The 18,061-nt window shown below is 34.1% G+C and overlaps 1 protein-coding gene across 10 annotated transcripts in view; it reads left to right on the top strand.

Annotated features, from left to right (window-relative positions):
• Positions 1–18,061, top strand: part of Erc1 (ELKS/RAB6-interacting/CAST family member 1) — a 445,074-nt gene that overhangs the window by 178,391 nt on the left and 248,622 nt on the right. For all 10 annotated transcript variants that reach the window (XM_010630417.2, XM_019208387.2, XM_019208386.2 and 7 more), the window contains 4 exons: positions 901–1,038; positions 2,449–2,589; positions 3,351–3,491; positions 9,634–9,827. In XM_010630417.2, the coding sequence (XP_010628719.1) occupies positions 901–1,038; positions 2,449–2,589; positions 3,351–3,491; positions 9,634–9,827 (614 nt within the window). The remainder of the gene's footprint in view (positions 1–900; positions 1,039–2,448; positions 2,590–3,350; positions 3,492–9,633; positions 9,828–18,061) is intronic.

Below are 18,061 nucleotides of genomic sequence, written 5' to 3'. Positions count from 1 at the left end.
ATCAATGTATCAGTTTTAGTTTCCATAGTTCCCGAGCAATCCTTAGAGCTTGAGGAGCAATTTGGTTCCCATGAGATTTGTTCCTGCTTGGTTGGGAGACATCTGCCTTAGTTAGTTATGAGGTATGTGCTCCTGCTTGGGCGGAGGTGATCTCATTTTGGGGTTGTCTAGGAGGCTCTACTTTTCCTGGAACTCAAGTGATTGCATGTTAAAGACTTCTAGGCATTGTTCCAGAGGGGTTCTGGAACTGGATGTTGTGAAAGCTAGCAATTGAGTGTCCCTGGAAACCTTGGAAATTAGTTAATCTTGGTGTCCTCAGTTTTGAAAGGAAATGGAGATACACAAGGTAAATTTAGGTCCAAGAAACCTCATAATTTTCTGGACATGGTCTGAGTGATTAGCATGTCTGTGCAGAGTTGAACAGAAAACTAACCCAGAGTTTTAAAGTAGTAAGAAAGACAAAAAAGTGAGTTCTATGAGTTCTTTCTACCTATCTTTATTTCTACATCTCTCCCTTGATTATGGAGGTATGCTCTTGGCATTTACAGTGTCATTTTAGAAGTAATCTCTCTTCCTGAGTTAGCTCTGCATTCCCTCTCTGTGTTCCCACATCTACACTGGGTCTTTCTCCTAGCTATTTTCCTTCTTTGATTAGGGATCCAGGTTTATATGTATATGTTGATATCAATTTGTATGACTTTTGTCCATTGTAGCTATGAATTCTAGTTTTATGTGTAATTCCGAAACTCTTAGGATTAAATTATCTCCACTGAATACACACGCAGACACAACTTGTGTCGACAATGGCTTAAAATGCATAAGAGAATGACTTAAAATGAGTTTTTATTGTGACTGTTTTCATTTTATTAATATCTATTTTAATCATATGTGCACTCTCAGATTGAAAATCTTCAAGAGCAGCTTAGAGATAAGGAGAAGCAGATGAGCAGCTTGAAAGAACGAGTCAAATCCCTGCAGGCTGACACTACCAACACTGATACTGCCCTGACGACTCTGGAGGAGGCCCTTGCTGAGAAAGTGAGTAATTGGCCTGAGCTCTGTGCAGATATTTTGCTTCTACTCTCTCATTAACCTAAAACTGTGCTGGGTGTGGTGGCACACGCCTATAATCCCAGCACTGGGGAGGCTGGAGCAGGAGGATCCTTGTGAGTTTGAGGCCTGCCTGGGCACTGTCTCAAAAAACAAATCCAAAAAACAATCTCACATAGAATACAGAAGAAATCCCTTTGGACAAGAGAAAAAAGAGCTCTTTTGTGCTATTGCTGACATACATAATATAAAGAGGAAAAAAAATCTGTTTAATGGTTGCCAATTTAAGCACCTGCTCTTAGGGAAGATGGATTCCACACCAGCGGGCAGTGCTGAATTTTCTAAAGGATCAGCCATATATTCTTTATTTGCTGTTTTCTGATGAAAAAGAAATGTTTGGCCAACTAGACTGTGAGGATATAGGAATAGAAGATATAGTTGTCAGGCAATATATAGTTAGCTCTGCTTTACCCTACACACACAGTATTCCACTTTGATACCTAATATAATCATGGATTTTATTCACTAATTTAATTTGTTGCTAATTTTCTACTTACTTTGCCTTTATAAGCAAACCTGTTTTTTTAGGAATGGTTGACTGAAGAAATGGCATAAACTGACCATTGTTACTACCTTAGAAGGTGGGAAAGAGAATCTTCTTGGAACATTTAAGTTGGATCTTTTTTTTTTTTTTTTTTCTTCTTGAGACATTTTAAATGGATTTTTTTAAAAAAATAAGGAATGGGGTCAGTGTTCCTTAACTCTCTTGGCCTCAGAATACTTTCAGCTGCCTACCAAGATCAAGGCTTGCTCCCTGAATATATTTAAAAATAGTACTCAAAACATACTTAAATAGTTTCAGCTTTTAAATTTCCTGAGTATCTCTTGACTGAAAGCAGCTTTAATGATTTTTCTTTACTACTCTCCTTTATACTTTTAGCTCAGTATATCAAATCTTCATCCCCCCCATGGGTGATTTGTGAGTTATTTCTGTTGTCTTATTGGCAGTTGTATGAATTATAAAGAAGAAATATTTGTTAGTTACTGTCCTAAGGCTGTGTGTATGTGTGTGTATTTATACTTATGTATGTATGTATATGTATGTTTTTTGATTACTTGGGAATTAAATAGGAATATCCTGTGAATACTGTAGTCTTATCTAATAATATTTGAGACTCTAAGGAAAGAAACTTTGATATTCAAAAGAAACAAATCTAGTTCTTTATTAAAATAAATAGCAAGGTAGGTAAGAAAGACAAATTCTTTAAAAGTAAATTCTTTTAAAAATATATCATTGTCTTTTGAATAGAAAATAGCATTTTATCAACTGAAAGCAGCATTAAAATCATTTAAGTACAACAAGGAGTTTGTTTATATGTTGATGTCTTTTCTTATCAGGAGCGGACAATTGAACGCTTAAAGGAACAGAGGGACAGAGATGAGCGAGAGAAGCAAGAAGAAATTGATAACTATAAAAAGGATCTTAAAGACCTGAAGGAAAAAGTCAGCGTATTGCAAGGCGATCTCTCAGAGAAAGAGGTTAAGATCACCAAAACGAAATTATTTGGTTTGCTTAGTCATTGTGTTGTGTATATATATAGTTGCTGTTTGCATAATGCATATAAAAACATTAGATGGAAGATTTCCGTAATGTCTTATAGCAGGGTTATGGTGAATTCCTTAAGATAAATGTGTCCTGCCAGTAATTTGCAGTCTGTACATGGCCTTAGAGAGCTAGTAATGTGTCCCCATAAGATCATGAACTTTTAACATTATTGTGTGATTTTTACCATTTTTTCTTTATTTAATTGTGCTTAAGCATGGACTGTGTGACAACAGAAATGTGGCATATGGCAGGGACAATGAAGTGCTAAACCTGCCTCTTGCACGTACCACACACAGTAAAATCAAAACAGTCATGTGTCAGATATTACATGCATTTATGGGACTTGATGAGTAAAATGCAGTAATTACTGGTAAAAGTATTTCAGTTTTCCTGTGTGCCTGGTGAAGGTGTTTATTGCTATTAGCAGACATGTAAATTTTCTTATCTATGTTATTTTAATTTGTACTTGAAATCTAAAGCTGGAGTAGGGTTGTAGCTCAGCAGTGTAGGGCCTACCTGGCAAGCTCAAGGCCCTGAATTCAACGCCCCCAAGCTAAAGTTAATAGTTTTTTCTAGTTGAAGAATGTTCTTGAAATGAAAAGAAACTACTAGCCACCATGATAATAAATTTAAAATTATAAATTACATTTTATTTCATTTAGTATTTAGTTAGGTTGTGTCATCCTTCTTTTAGGCTTCACTCTTGGATCTGAAAGAGCATGCTTCTTCTCTGGCTTCATCAGGACTGAAAAAAGACTCAAGGCTTAAGACACTAGAGATTGCTCTGGAACAGAAGAAAGAAGAATGTCTGAAAATAGAATTGCAGTTGAAAAAGGTTCGAGAAATTTTTCCCATTTGTTTTGTTTAAATAAGAACACAGGAGGTAGCTTTAGAGTAGGTTTTTTGGGGGAAGGGTGGGTACCAGGGATTACAAGGCAGGCACTGTGCAGTTGTTTTGTTTTTTGAGGTAGGATCTTGCTGTGTAGCCCAGGCTAGCCTCAAACTTCCAGTCCTCCTGCCTTACCCTCCTGAATACTGATAGTATGTGCACTGGCATGCCCAGCTGCAGGGTGTTTATATGGAATAACTTATCAATAGAGTTGTTGAAATACCATTTATACCTTATTTTATTCATTAGAATTCCCAATCTCTTAGAAAATTTACAGGTTAGATGAAGATTAAATACACATAACGGGTGAAATGTGAGACCACAATTTCAAAATCTGTGTCTGATATTTTTCTTTGTGTAAAATCAAAGTTCCTGGAAGGAGACAATTTAGCAGTAATAGTTATTAATACTGTTAAATATTATGTATAACATAGATATTTACTGTCTATTCCTTTGCTTTGTATTCATCAGGTGTTTATATAGCAGTTCATAGTTTTCATAGTGCTTTCTCTCTATAAATTATTGAGGGACTATGCTAACTGAATCCTGTTCATATGCCCACTGATTAATAAGAGCTAGAGCCTTATCCTGAAACTTCTAGTTCTGTTCTTTCCATATTATTTGCCATTCATTTAGAGTGTCAAAAAATAAAGTCATGTTCTAAAAGCTAAGGATAGGAAGATCAGTATCCTAAAAGTGACTTTGAGATTAAGGATTCCAGTTATTTTGTTTTGTTTTTTTGAGACTGTGTAGTTGAGACTGACCTGGAACTCACTATGTAGCCCAGGCTGGTCTTGAACTCACAGCGATCCTCCTGCCTCAGCCTCCCAAGTGCTGGGATTACAGGCGTGCACCACCACACCTGGCCAAGGATTCCAGTTATAAGAGTTCCAATTTTATAGTTGCCTCTGTTTTTGTTCTTCACTAGAACGGTGGAAGTAATTTTCTATTTCATATGTAAATATTGAAGATGACATTGTCAGGATATATTTAGAATTATAAATCTTAAAAGGTAATTACACTATCAGGTGTAATGTTAATTTTTAAACTCCCCTTCATATGACAATCTCACATTCTTTTTCTATAGTTTATTTCAAATCTGTAACTTGATACTTTTGTAATCACTTAGGTGGTCTCATATTTAAGCCTTTATATTTAGATTTATGATAAAAATATTGAAGAGGCGGGTTGCTGCTTTATTATGCTTCTAGTCATTTCTCATATTTTCTTGTGTTTTATTCTAGACATTTATACCTTTTCATTTAGATTCATTGCTGATATTTTTGTATTAAACTACTTATGCCCTACTCCAAGAAGGTTGGATTATTGTTCTCCCTCCTTCCATCCCTCCCTCTTTCTCTCATACACACAGAGCTGGGGTCCTGCTGTGCTTCACAAGCCTTCAGCCTCTAGGAGCGTGCCACCATATCTTCATTTACTCCCTTTCTTTACCTGTGTGTTCTCACCCCCACGCCCTGCAAGTATTTTTAGCAACTTACTACACCTAAAATTTTGTTCTCTTTCCTCTATTAGTTGACTTTTTTTGGTTTATAGCTTATTTGTAGATAATAGTACAAATCTATAGATATTATTTGACATGTTTTTTCCTCCTGAAAATCATTAGTAGTACAAGGTTAGTGTTCTAATTTATATTTATTCAAAAGGATATTCTTAACACTGAAATTTTGAAAGTTGGGAATTACTGGCCTTGAGGTAGTGAAGATAATTGAAGTCTTTTTTGACCCATTTATGTCATAACATTTCATATCCTACACCAGAATTTTGGTATATGTTTCTTCAACATGAGCTGTTAACCCTCAAGATTATTAAGGAGAAGGTACAAACTCAATCTTTGAATCATGAGAATTTTTAAAAATGCTAAATACTTTTAAATATCTGTTTCTAGACTCTTGTTTTTTACATGAGCTTTTAAAATAACTTCTTTCTGACCTTTTACCATTCATTGCTTGCTTATCTTATACATAAACCATTTTCTTCTACTTTTTCTTCTCTTCTCCAACTTTTCTAACTACCCATAGTATCCTGAAATCATGTTTAGCCACTTATTTAAGCCAATGAGTCACTTCTCTACAAGGTATCATAAAGGCTGGTTCGTATATTCTTCTATATCTTTGCATGAGATACTTTTGAAGAGAATATCAGAAAATGGAAAGACATCCCTTCCTCCTGGGTAGGAAGAACCAACATAGAATGGCTGTACTTCCAAAACTGCTATATAGATTCAGTGCAATCCCAATTTTAATTCCAACAGCATATTTCATAGAACTTGAGAAAACAACCCAAAAATTCATTTGGAACCAGAAGAGACCTAGAATAGCAAAAGCAATTCTAGGCAACAAAGACTTTTTTAAATTACAAAAAGTAAAACTGGGATGGGGATTTAGCTCAGTGGTTCTGCTGCCTGCTTCATAAGCACAAGGTCTTGCAGGAAAAAAAAAAGAAAGGAAAACTCCCTGACCCCTTCTTCTGTCTCTTCTCAAATGCCTAGATTTTTTTGTCGACTCCTGAAATATTTTGGGGTGAATAAAAGGAAGAAAGTTTCTATAAAATCAAAATTCTCCCCCAAACATTGTAAGAGATTTGCATTTTTTCTGTTTGCTTTGTTTATTAATTCATTGGTTGCTTCTTCTCTTTCCTTTTGATTTTACCATGTTGTATTTTTTAAACTATACTAATTTAGGGTAGAATTTTGCCAACACACTTAAAATCCATGCCTACCAACGAATCTCCTTAAAAGGCCATGCTTATTACCTATCTTTTCACCAGATTAAACCTGAGACAGAAGAAATTGTTAAGGGACTTAATCTTGAAAATATTGCTATTGTTTCCATAAAGCCTTTAGCCCAATTTACGTGAACTCTCTCTTTTGTCAATGTATTTTGCATCAGTTTTCTTCAGTATACGTATTTATTCCTTTAATGTATTTTAAAAATCATTTTAAGAGACAAGATGGGTTTTATTGCTTATTAAGATTCCATCTTAGTTTTTCCTTTCTCATTAAATATAATGTGAAAATGATGTGTACACAGATAAGATTAATTGGCATTCTATAATTGTTTATGTCTTAGTGTGACAAATATGAAATGCACAAAAACAAAATCCTTGCCTTCAATGTATGTGTATTGAAATTTTAATAATGTAGAAAGTGGACAGTTTCTCATAGAGCAGCTCCTAAGGTTGGAAAGCTTAGCCTTTTTAGAAAAAGTATTTTAAGGAGTATCATGGATTGTTAGTCACATTTTTATGTCCAGATATGGCATTTTATACAGATACTGTAATTATTTAAGTTGCAGTTTTTGCTTCTGAATGGCTTTGACTTCCTGATACTCTAAAAGCAAACCTCAGATTAATGGACAATTAATATTTAAGGGGTAGAAAAACAGGAAAATTCAGCCATGAAATTTAATACCTCTAGAAAATTTCTTTCATATTGATGTTATAGCATGTTTTATATTGAGGCAAGACAGACTTACATCTTGAGTTAATTGTCATTTCACTATTTAGAAATTTTAAAGGAATGTTTATAACAGTGATTTGGAAAATACCTCTTTTTTAGAGTTCTTCTTATTATTATTCTGGTACTGGGGATCGAACTTGGAACCTGGTACTTGCGAGGCAGGCAGCAGAACCACTGATCTAAATCCCTGACCCAAGTTTATACTATTTTTATAAACTTGCAAAGATATTTAAATGGCTTAATATTCATAGAATTTCATGTTAGAGCCCAAAGAATAGATGTACACTTCTGTGGTATAGAATTTGTTGTACAATTAGTAAGAGAAAGTTCATAATATCTTTGATTTCTTTCTAACTTGATTTATCCTTAAAGTTTGTCATTTGATACTCTGGATGATCTAGTGGGCTACATTTAAACTTGCACTTATATATACTGGTAATTTTCCTCCTCTTTAAGTTATTCTTTTTTCCAAACTATTTAAGTTTTATGGTCTGTTTTCAATTTAACTATCCCACTGCTTTGTGCATATGTATTTGTCCAAGAAATAGTTGAGTTTCTATTCTGTGGATTAGCATGGGTGGACACTGAGGATATAGTGGCAAATAGGACAAACCTGTCTCTTTATCTCATGGTATGTGTAGTCTTCGGAAAAGTAGATTCACAGGTAGGAGATTGTAGCAAATCAAAGGGTGTGATGGAAGTGCGCATTAGAGAGCACCAGGGTAGGGTAGGGTTGCAGTAAACCTCCTCATACCAAGGTGAGACACACTGGCATGTATGAATGCCTAGGACACTAATGAACAGTAGTTATATTTGTAGAATTATAAAAAATTCATGTGTAACAAATTGTAAATCAGGGTTATCTCACTGGCAGTTATTGAATAGCAGCTGCTTTCAGGTTTGTTACATAGTTGTTTTTTGTGTCCCTTACTTTTAAGCCTTTTGTTGCCTCCTTCATCACCTCTTTTCTTTGTGGATATTGGAGATTTCTCATCTATTCCTGCTTTTGTTTCCACCTTCAGTATCTTTCTTTTTATACTTTTTTTCCCAGCTTGGTATATAAATATGGTCAGCTTTCTATAAAGTAGCTCCTGCTCTCATTATTCCTCATACTGTTTTTCCTCCTTTTCTGTTAGACATACTGTTTTAAAAAATTGTCTATAGCATTCTCCTTCCCATGAAATATTAACTGGCACCAGAACTTACCTCCTATCTTTAATTCCAAAACTGGCAAAACAGTGTGCAATAGCTGATTTTAGACGTTGGACAACAGTACAGAGTGATGATCTCTTTTTACCTTCCAAACTTGCATAGTTTTTGTTTCTTCATACATATTTCACAAGTAAGTTCATGGTTAGGAAAGCCAGTATTAAAGAGAGATAAATTTTTCCCCCACCAGGAATGAAGTTTTAAAGAAAGTGACTTGGTAGAAACATTTAATCTTAAAAGTATAGTTATTACTTTCGCAAAGCATTTAGGTCAGTTTATATAAATGATTTCTATTTACTCAGGGTGCTTTGCATCAGAGTTTTTTGAAGTATTTCCTAAAATATATCTTTAACCTTTTAGTATTTCTTGCAAAAAAATTTAGGCGTTTATTATGTTTTGTTGCTTGTTCAAGAAGGAAAAAATCTGATATCTTAGATTTTCCCTCTTATTAAATACATTATATATGCATGGCTTTAGAGTTTCAGGAGGAAAATTAAAAAGTTAAAAATTAGTTTTAAATTGTTGAAATTGCTTTGTATTCTAACATATCTGTGATTTTAATTTCTTTTTTTTTTCAGCTTTAATTGAGTTTATTGGTACATTTTAGGGATACAGTACAGTTACATTCATTGTTGTGATCTTGTACCTCTACATGACAAGTCTTGATTCTCATTTTTTCCCCTTACCCCTGCCCTCCCTTCACCCCCTCCTCCCATATCTGTGATTTTAGATTCCTTTTACAAAAGGATTCTAAATAAAATTTTTTTCATTGTTTTAAGTATGTTTCTTGATTTCTTACTCCATTTGTTTGTCTTGTGAAAGTTTGAACCCTTGTTTTTTGGAGTTACTTGTGTGGTGTTAGCCATTTCCTTAACCCAGTTGTGCTTTCATATCATCATATTTACAGTATCTGTGTTATTCTATTTGTTGTTGATAATATGCTTCACGCATTTGATAAAGAAGCCTACTTTATAAGGGATGGAAATGGCAGCGAGTCTATTGTGAATTAGGCCTTTGCATTACTACCAGCTGTAGTAAGATCAGTGAATCTGGTGGTGTCTTTTGATACTATCTTAGCAAGATCAGTGGTGGACTTGTCAGTGGCTTGTCAGTATATCTCACAAAACTCTAAAGCCTCCACTAACTTCTGATGATTTTTGGCTAATAATATTTAACTATATAATATTTTAAAAAACAAATTCATTTGTAATATAATTCAACATTTATTCCTGATCTTGTCTGAATGATCCTTAAGTAAAGAAAACCCTTATAAATCAAAGATTAGCTATTAGACATTTGATAATAGCTATTTAAATAGTAATATAAATAGTTCATTAGGTCATGGATTGCTCACTGCCACTGTATGTGTATCTGGTGGACTTTGAACACTTTTTCTTGTAGGCACATGAAGCAACATTGGAAGCCAGAGCGAGTCCAGAGATGAGTGACCGAATACAGCAATTGGAGAGAGAGATTTCTAGGTACAAAGATGAATCCAGCAAGGCCCAGTCAGAGGTTGATCGTCTATTGGAAATCTTGAAGGAGGTAGAAAATGAGAAGAATGATAAAGATAAGAAGATAGCTGAGTTGGAAAGGTAAGGAAAGAAAAGCTGCACGAGGTTCTCTGGGTTACTAAAATTAAGGTATGGTATTAAAACTATGTATTTTTGAGGATACAGTAATTTTAGCATTATCTTCCTCTGAGTTTAAGTTCATGAATGCCTGCTATTTCTGTATTACCAGTGTAAATTCTTTGTTTTATTCTCTAAATATAGAATGGAATAAATTGAAAAACAGCAGACTTCAGCATTATTGAAAAAAAGAAAGTATTAATTAAGAAATAAACATTTTCTACTGGCTCATAGAGAATACAAATAGCCACTTGCCTTTTTATTATTTATTTTTGTGTATAAAGAGTAATTGTCCTCAAGTTTACAGAAGTAATAATGGTTTAGACTAGATCTCTTTTGCTGACCATCTGATACTCTTTTTGGGCTATAAAGTTTTTTGCTTTATAATTCATAATGTGGAAAAACAAGCTATTACATCAGCACATAAATCAAAATTAGAAGAAAGAGGGACATTTAAGGATAATGTAGGAGGCTCAAATGTGATTTTTATGTGGCTCTGAATTTGAATTATTCAGAGCAGGCTGTATTTGGGTAGATCCTGCCAGATAGCTGTCTTACAATTTTGTCATTTTTTATTATTTATGCTAAATGTCAAGGATATGTATCTAAACTTCTTTTATGCCATTTAACGCAAACTTAAAAGTGCATAGAGAAAGCTTTTCCATTAGAACTTCATTAATTACCCATGTTTTCTAGAAAGACTGACAGAAAATAGTCATTTATCTTTGTGGTTCCTTGCGCATTGATTCTTAGAAATCATTTATTGTTCTCTTGAAGGTTTGGAAGTAGTAGGCTACTCCCATAATTTGTTCACTATTTTTTTTAATTTTAGGGGTTTCTGATAGACATGATATTTTCTTTTAAAGTTATCATTTCCTGTTATTCTGTACCCATAGGATTTTGGTTTCAAGAAACCAAAACTCTCATGGTTCTTCACTGTACTGAAAGTATGTAAAACAGGTTCATTATCTGCTCACATTTCCTTGTTTTTATATAGGGTTAACAATGTATTCATATTCCCCAGTTTCAGATTTAAAAAATGGATAAAATTCTATAAATCAGAATTTTAAGTTAGCAAAACATCAAGATTATAGATTACATGTATTTTTTTGTCTTATTCCTTACATTGTGTCCTTTGCCTGGCATGCACATTCTTCCTTATATCCTTAAAATAATATATACCTCTCTTTGCTTTTTTTTTGTTTGTTTGCGGTACCAGGGATTGAACTCAGGTGGCAAGGCAAGTGGCAGCACCACTGAGCTAAATCCCTGGCCCTCTCTTTGCTTTTATTTGGTCAGAAAATCAGCAGCAGTGCTATGTAAATATGAAACTTTTGATTAATTACTGATATCCTACTAAGTGTATTTCAGAAAAGCATTTCCTTGAGAAAGTTTCAGTTTTTAGGCTTTAAAAAAAAAATATTAGAAGTCTACATTTGAAATTATGGCCTGATATTCTGTGCAGCTTGTTTGAGAAACTTTTTTTATTCATTTTTGGCCCCAGTACTCTCTTTGGAAATAGATGTGATATGATGGAGAATAAGAAATAGGAGTATGCCTACTATATCTAAATAGCTTTTATCCAAAGCACACCAAATACTGTAGCAGTTTGGCATTTAAGGAAGTTATAAATGATCTATTCTTTCACAGAATATAGCTTTTTATACATTCAAAGTGACTCTATACAGTTTTATCCTCCGATCCTACAGCATTATAATATTGTTTCAGGATTTAACAAAGTTTCTTGATTATAAAACCCAAATCTAAAAGCAAACCCAAGCTTTTTTAACTCAGTTTTTGCTGTCAGCTTTGTAATTCGTTACTAAGCAATGTAGTTTGAGATGTTGAATATACAATAGAATCATAATTTGTGAAAGAGGTCTGCCACAGTGTTTTATAGAAGAGGAAAACAGAAGCCAGAGAAATTATGCCTGAAATTACACAGTAATTGAGCCAGAGTTAATAGGATGGGATTTTAAAATCTCTACTACCAAAATTAGTTATGTTCATTTTAGACTTAGTGGAAACTATTATTTGAACACTCCTTACCTGTATGAGAGTTTTTTGCTCAATTTGACACAGTTTCTTAAGCAAAAGTGGCTATATGCTGTATCATAGTTTGCTTAGAAACTAAGGTAGATTTTCATTTCACTTAGCCCTTGAATACCCTTTTTTATAAATTGAGCTATGCTTATTCTAGGAGGTAATGAGTGTATTCTATGCTAAAGATAGCTGAGATTATATCATACTTTTTTTCCCCCTCATATTTAGTACTGAGGTGCATGTATGCGGCTGCTGTGTATCTTACTAACAATTTGCTTCTTGTGTTGCTATTCTACTGTTTTCTATGTGTGGATGTCTGTCAATAATTTATCATTTTGAGTTTCATCACCTTTTGATTTGTCTTGTCATGGTCCTGTTCTATTGAGGTTTTGATGTCTTTATGTTTATATGTGTACCACCTTTGCCCTTGGCAATGCTGTTTCTCAGAGAGCAAGTCTCCTGCAAATTGTGCCCGCCACAACAGGTTTCTGTCCCTGCATCATCAGGGGGGTTTGTTTGGGACTTCCTGGGAAAGTAAGTGTTATGTAAAGCTACAGTTTTATACTGCAATAAATTGCTGGCTGCTGCTTTTGCTACTGCTGGGGCTTGCTGGGAATTTTGCTTGATCAGAAGTAAAGAAGAGCTGGTTATATATCGAGTTGCACTGCATCTATTAAGTATTCTATACTTCAGCATGTAGAGTTAATTTCTAAATAGCACTCAGCAATCTTTTAAGTGCAAAAATAAAAATAAACTTAGTCTTTACACAGGAGAAATTTCTTATTCTTTCTGTCTTATCATAGTTATAGTAAGAATCTCTACTTTATTAAAAGGTTTTTTGATCCCCGGTACCAAAAGAAAAAAAAAAAAGGATGTAGAGTACACCAATAAAATTTTCCAGACTGACTTTTTTGCGGCCTAGAGAAATAAATTAATCGTCCTTCCAGTAATAAACATTGGGTCTTACATAAAATAGTAGTTTCTACTAGAAGATGGTTTAGTATTATGCCACTGTCTTAATTTAGTGTTATATCACTCCTTGATCTACTATAATTTAAAAAGAGGGTTAGGTGAGCACACTTATAAATAGAAACTATTTTTCCTAATTAAGTCTAATTATTTCTGAATTGGCATTCCTTACTGTGGTGTATATCAGTTAGGCTTCAGACTGTAACAAGAGAGACAGAGCTAATAGAATACATATACGCATGAACATACATTCATATTAAGATTATTACGAGAAGTTGTATTTCACACTTGCTAGCTAAGCAAGTCTGAAATCCTGTGGCTGACTGTTAGGAAGGGAAGAGTATGAGCAGGGTGGAACAGTATAAGAACCTCCTGGGGGACCTCAGTCCTATTTCCAACACACTCTAAATAATTGAGTCATGCACACTCATATTATCTGGAATAATCTCTCCTACTTAAACTGATTAGATGCATTAATAACATCAGCTAAAAATATATATACTGTGCATAGTTGACTGACTATTTCAAGAAGGCCACCATCTCATGGCTCTCAATAGTCTGCATAGAAGAAACCACAATTTGAAATGTTCCCTAAATAGATTTAGATTAGCTTCAGGAACCCAGAATGTATTTGAGAATTTGTCGTATAAAATCTACATATTAGAATTTCTATTTAGACTCATAAATAATAGTCATTAAGATATTTAGAGAGAAGAGTAATGATAAAATTCTGAGAGTTTTCTTTCACACTTTCTTTACCTCTGGAAATAGCCCTTTATAGCAAATCTCCCAGATGGAAGTACCACAGATCAGGTTCCTGAAAGAATTATTTGTTATCTGCTCTTTCACTCAGTCTATTCCTTAAGCTAAATACTCATGTGATGGCAGGGCACTGGGGACATTGCTCCCTGAGTGATATGTTGTATTTTGCCTTTGAATATTGCTTTTGTATTTACTTTATTTCCTTTCTTCTAATATGGAAATGAATAATGAGTCCTCAGAGGTTAGTATTTGCAAAAAATATTCTTAGTGTTTCTCTGATAGTCATTTTGATTGGATTTAGCAAGCCATTGAGAAAACTTTTATATTTAGAGAATAGCAGCCATCATTTGAATATCATATAATTTATAATTTAGGTAGCAAGGATTGCCTTTATTTCATGGATGTTAGGAATCTTCAGTGATCTAAAGAATAATAGAGTCTATGTTGTGTCATATGAAGAATTTAAAGAAAATGTGAATTTATTATATTTACCTATTTGAGGGAATATAATAATGAAAAATTTAATGGATACAGATTTTTTTTTTAAGATACAGATTTTTAATTGGGTGTGTGTCTCAAAATGTAGCATAGATGGGCTGGGGATTTAGCTCAGTGGTTCCACTGCCTGCCTTGCAAACACAAGGGCTGGAGTTCAATCCCAGGTACCAAAAAAAAAGAAAACCAAAAAATATAGCACAGAGATTATTTATGAGGGAGTCAGGAAAGGCCTGTTTGATAATGTTAGAGTAGACTCTTGAAAGAGGGACTGTATTCTCTTGAAGTCCTGAATCTTTAAAAAAAAAAATCCCAACAATTTTATCACATCTATTCAACCTTGTTGATTGAGATTTGAAGAATGAATATAAAACAGTCAAAATATAGAACATTTCCTTCACCTTCAGAAATGTTCCTTTACAGCACATCTCCCAACTGTGGGTGCCACAGATCTGAGGACTGCTTTTTAAATTACTTTTGTACCTAGTATTTACCTCCTTTCTTTCACTGAAGTTTGTAGTTTTGTGCTTTCTTTTTTTTTATTTGAAGTTCAGAGTAGAATAGATTATACCAACAGAACACAATTACCCCTTTATCCTAACAATTTCAAGTTTGTATAATTTCCTCACCCAGGAGAAAATCCTGACTCATTTAAGCTAATCAGGATAATTTCTTTTCTGGTAATAGGTATGCATTGATGTGTAATGCAGGAGTGATTTGAAAAATCAGAGAAGTGTCTGGGAATAATTTTTACATGAGAAAGACTTGTGAAAAGAAAAGTGATCTCTGTCCTAAGTGTTTTTAATGTCTGGATGTGATGCCCAAAATTGCTAAAGCTACTCTTTACCAGCCTGTGGTAAAGCCATATCCAGAAGGTGAGAGAGTCAAGAAAACCATAGAGAGGCATGGATTAGAACCCAAGGAACTATTTCTCAAGCTACCCTCTCTACACTTCTCAGTATGTGAGATAGTGCATTTTCTTATATTTAAGACATTTTAAATCAGAATTTTCTGTGATGTGCAGCCAAATGCATTCAGTCTACTGTAGCTAATTACATACTTGTTCACTCTTCTTCCCTCCATAATAGAAGCAGTCACTTTGAAAAGTCAGCGATCTTTGATAAGTCAATTAAAAATTGCAACTATCAGAAGCAAAATAAGGGCTCTGACCAAAATTTTGCCTCTTTCTTTGTCTAATACTTTCCATTATATGTTTCTTTTGCAAATTAGGAATGATTTCCCTCACTATGCCTATTTTGGTTCTTAATTAAAATAAGGCACAACCTGTGTTGGATGTGGTACACCTGTAATACCAGGATTTTAGGAAGCTGATGCAGGAGGATTGCAAGTGCATGCACAACATGGGCAACATTTGGATTTAGCCAGACCCTGTCCCAGTTTTAAAAAGAGGAGAGCTGGAGCTGTGGTTCACACTGAAGGCCTTAGGTTCAGTTTCCAACACATACACACAGAAAAAGTGCAGTAATATGAATGTACAGTTAAATTAGTCATAGTTTATTCTGCTGTGCATTATTTTTATATATGTTCATACAGGTTTCAATCCTAATATTCTTTTGTTTAGTCATCTTGTTTTCCTTTATCTCATCCCACCCCACCCAAATACCTAGAAAAGATTACATCCTTCTATCATTTGGAAGAGGCACATGAAGAAGATTTTTGCCTATGGGCAAGTAACTTCATTTTTTAAAAAAATTTTATTGTTATGTTTGCAGTTCATAATGATTACAGTCATCCTGGGGAGTTGGTGTATATACATAAACACATTGTAATTCTTTTACATCCCCCTTCCTTTCCCATCCTGCTCCCTTCATCTCTTGGTTATCTTAGAATTACAAAAGAGCTATCCAGTGCTTCCTGCTATTTATCATTTATTTTTCCCTGTATTTATAGTTTGGGTTTCTCATATAAGAGAAACCATGTGATGTTTTAGGTTTGTGTGACTGATTTATTTCACTTAGCATGATCTCAAGGTGTATCTACTTTCCTACTGACTGAAATATATCATTTTAATAGCACAGTGTAGTACCCATTATGATAAATCACACATTTTCTTTTAACCAATCTTATCTGTTGTTAGGCATCTAGGCAGTTTCCAGGCTTTACCTATTACGGGTTGTGCTGATATAAACATGGATATGCATGTCTTTAACATATGCATGTAATATGACATCTTTAACTCTTTCAGGAAGATATCTAGAAGTGGATAGCTGGAACATCTAGTTTTATTTTTTTTGATTTCCATAATAATTGCACTAGTTTACATTCCTACCAAAAATGTCAAGGGTTTCTTTTTCCTCACATCCTCCCCAGCATTTTTTTGTTATTTGATTTCTTGATGGCAGCCCTTTCTGGGGTAAGATGGAATCTCCATTTTTGTTTTGTTTGCATTTCTTTAATGGTCAGAAACATTGAACTTTTAAAAATGTCTTTGTAAATTTGTATTGTGGCAGAAATAGCTGCATTTCACTCTGAACTTTTTATATTACTCTTATTTGTGTAACAGTTCTTTTTTCAGTCTTTTGTCAGAAATATTGAAAAATTGCTACTTTTTTTTTTGGTATTGGGGATGGAACTCAAAATTGCTACATATTTTGTGTCCCAGGTTCATTTGTTTGAATTTTTATGTACCAAGTAGATTTTACTTTCCTTAGAATCTCCCAAACTTTTATATAATTTGTTTAATAGTTTTATTTGTTAATTTTAATTACTTTTTACATATTAGCTTTAGTTTGTATGTTTCTACAAAAAGTTCATGTGTAGTTTTTATTACTAAAGCCAAGCAGGTTGGGTGCTAGAGACGTTAAATGACTGTATCACACGTTAGTTAGTAGCAGAGTTATACAGGGTCTGTCTCTTCCTTTCTCCTTTGGAACATCCTATCTTCCCTTTTCATTAATATTCTCAGCTCTTAGATAGATGTGATCCAGAGGCTGTTGCCTGGTGAGCTTGCTGACACCAATGTTTTTCTCACATCCTGGAATACCTTCTTGGACAGGTTATTTAGGAATTTACAGATGGGCTGATTTGCTGCCAGGTGCCACTTTATGTTATTCTTAGCTCAGTGTGGGTCCTGTTTAATGGATATTTCTGGCCCCAGGAGATGAAGACTCTAGTGATTTAGTAAATGTTATTTATTTTGTAGATGATGCCAGCAGTCTTCTTCCACAGCTTGTTCAGTAGCTAGAAATTTGGTTGATGAGGTCTTAACTCCTTAAGGTTTTTTTGAGCATTCCTGAGAAGTGATACTTAACATATCAGTTGGACTGGTTATTTCAATTAAACTATGCCCTAGAATATAGAATCATAGAACAGGGATTTATTGCTGAACTTTGGACTCTTTTAAGTCTTTGGTCTTTTCATTTTGAGTCCAAAATTAAGTGATAGTGACTTGGGAGATCATTTAAGTAGAAGGTGAGTAATTTTAAATCCTGCAATGAAAGCCAATATATTGCACTCCTATGACTATTCTGAGTAAGACAGGAGTAGACATTATTCAGTATATAAACCAAATTGGATGAGATCTGAATTAAATTAAATGATTAGGTTCAATGTTGCCCTCATGGGGAAATTTGATTTGGTTCTTATCCAATTCAATTTGTGACCAGAACATTGGAAAGAATTAAGTTTGTGAACTGAGGCACCCTGCAGTTTATTGGATGGTATTGCTAGTTTTAGGTTTGATATTGTGAGAAAAAGGAACATTTTTTTCCTACAAATTGGACACTAAACTTAGAAGATGAATGCTTTTTTCCCCCCTTACTTCCCTTGTTTGTGGGAATCTGATCTGTTTTACACTTGATTTTAGCCAAAAGGCTGAGAAGCGATTGAATCTGATCTGTTTTAACTGTAGCCTTTCTTGAAGTTTGTAATCTTTTGGTAGTTTCACTTTTAGTTACTTATGCTTCTCT

This window comes from Fukomys damarensis, unplaced genomic scaffold (assembly GCF_012274545.1).
Source record: "Fukomys damarensis isolate Sample0158 unplaced genomic scaffold, DMR_v1.0_HiC HiC_scaffold_5, whole genome shotgun sequence".
NCBI classification, from domain to species: Eukaryota; Metazoa; Chordata; class Mammalia; order Rodentia; family Bathyergidae; genus Fukomys; species Fukomys damarensis.
This window is presented reverse-complemented; position numbering and strand designations above follow the sequence as displayed.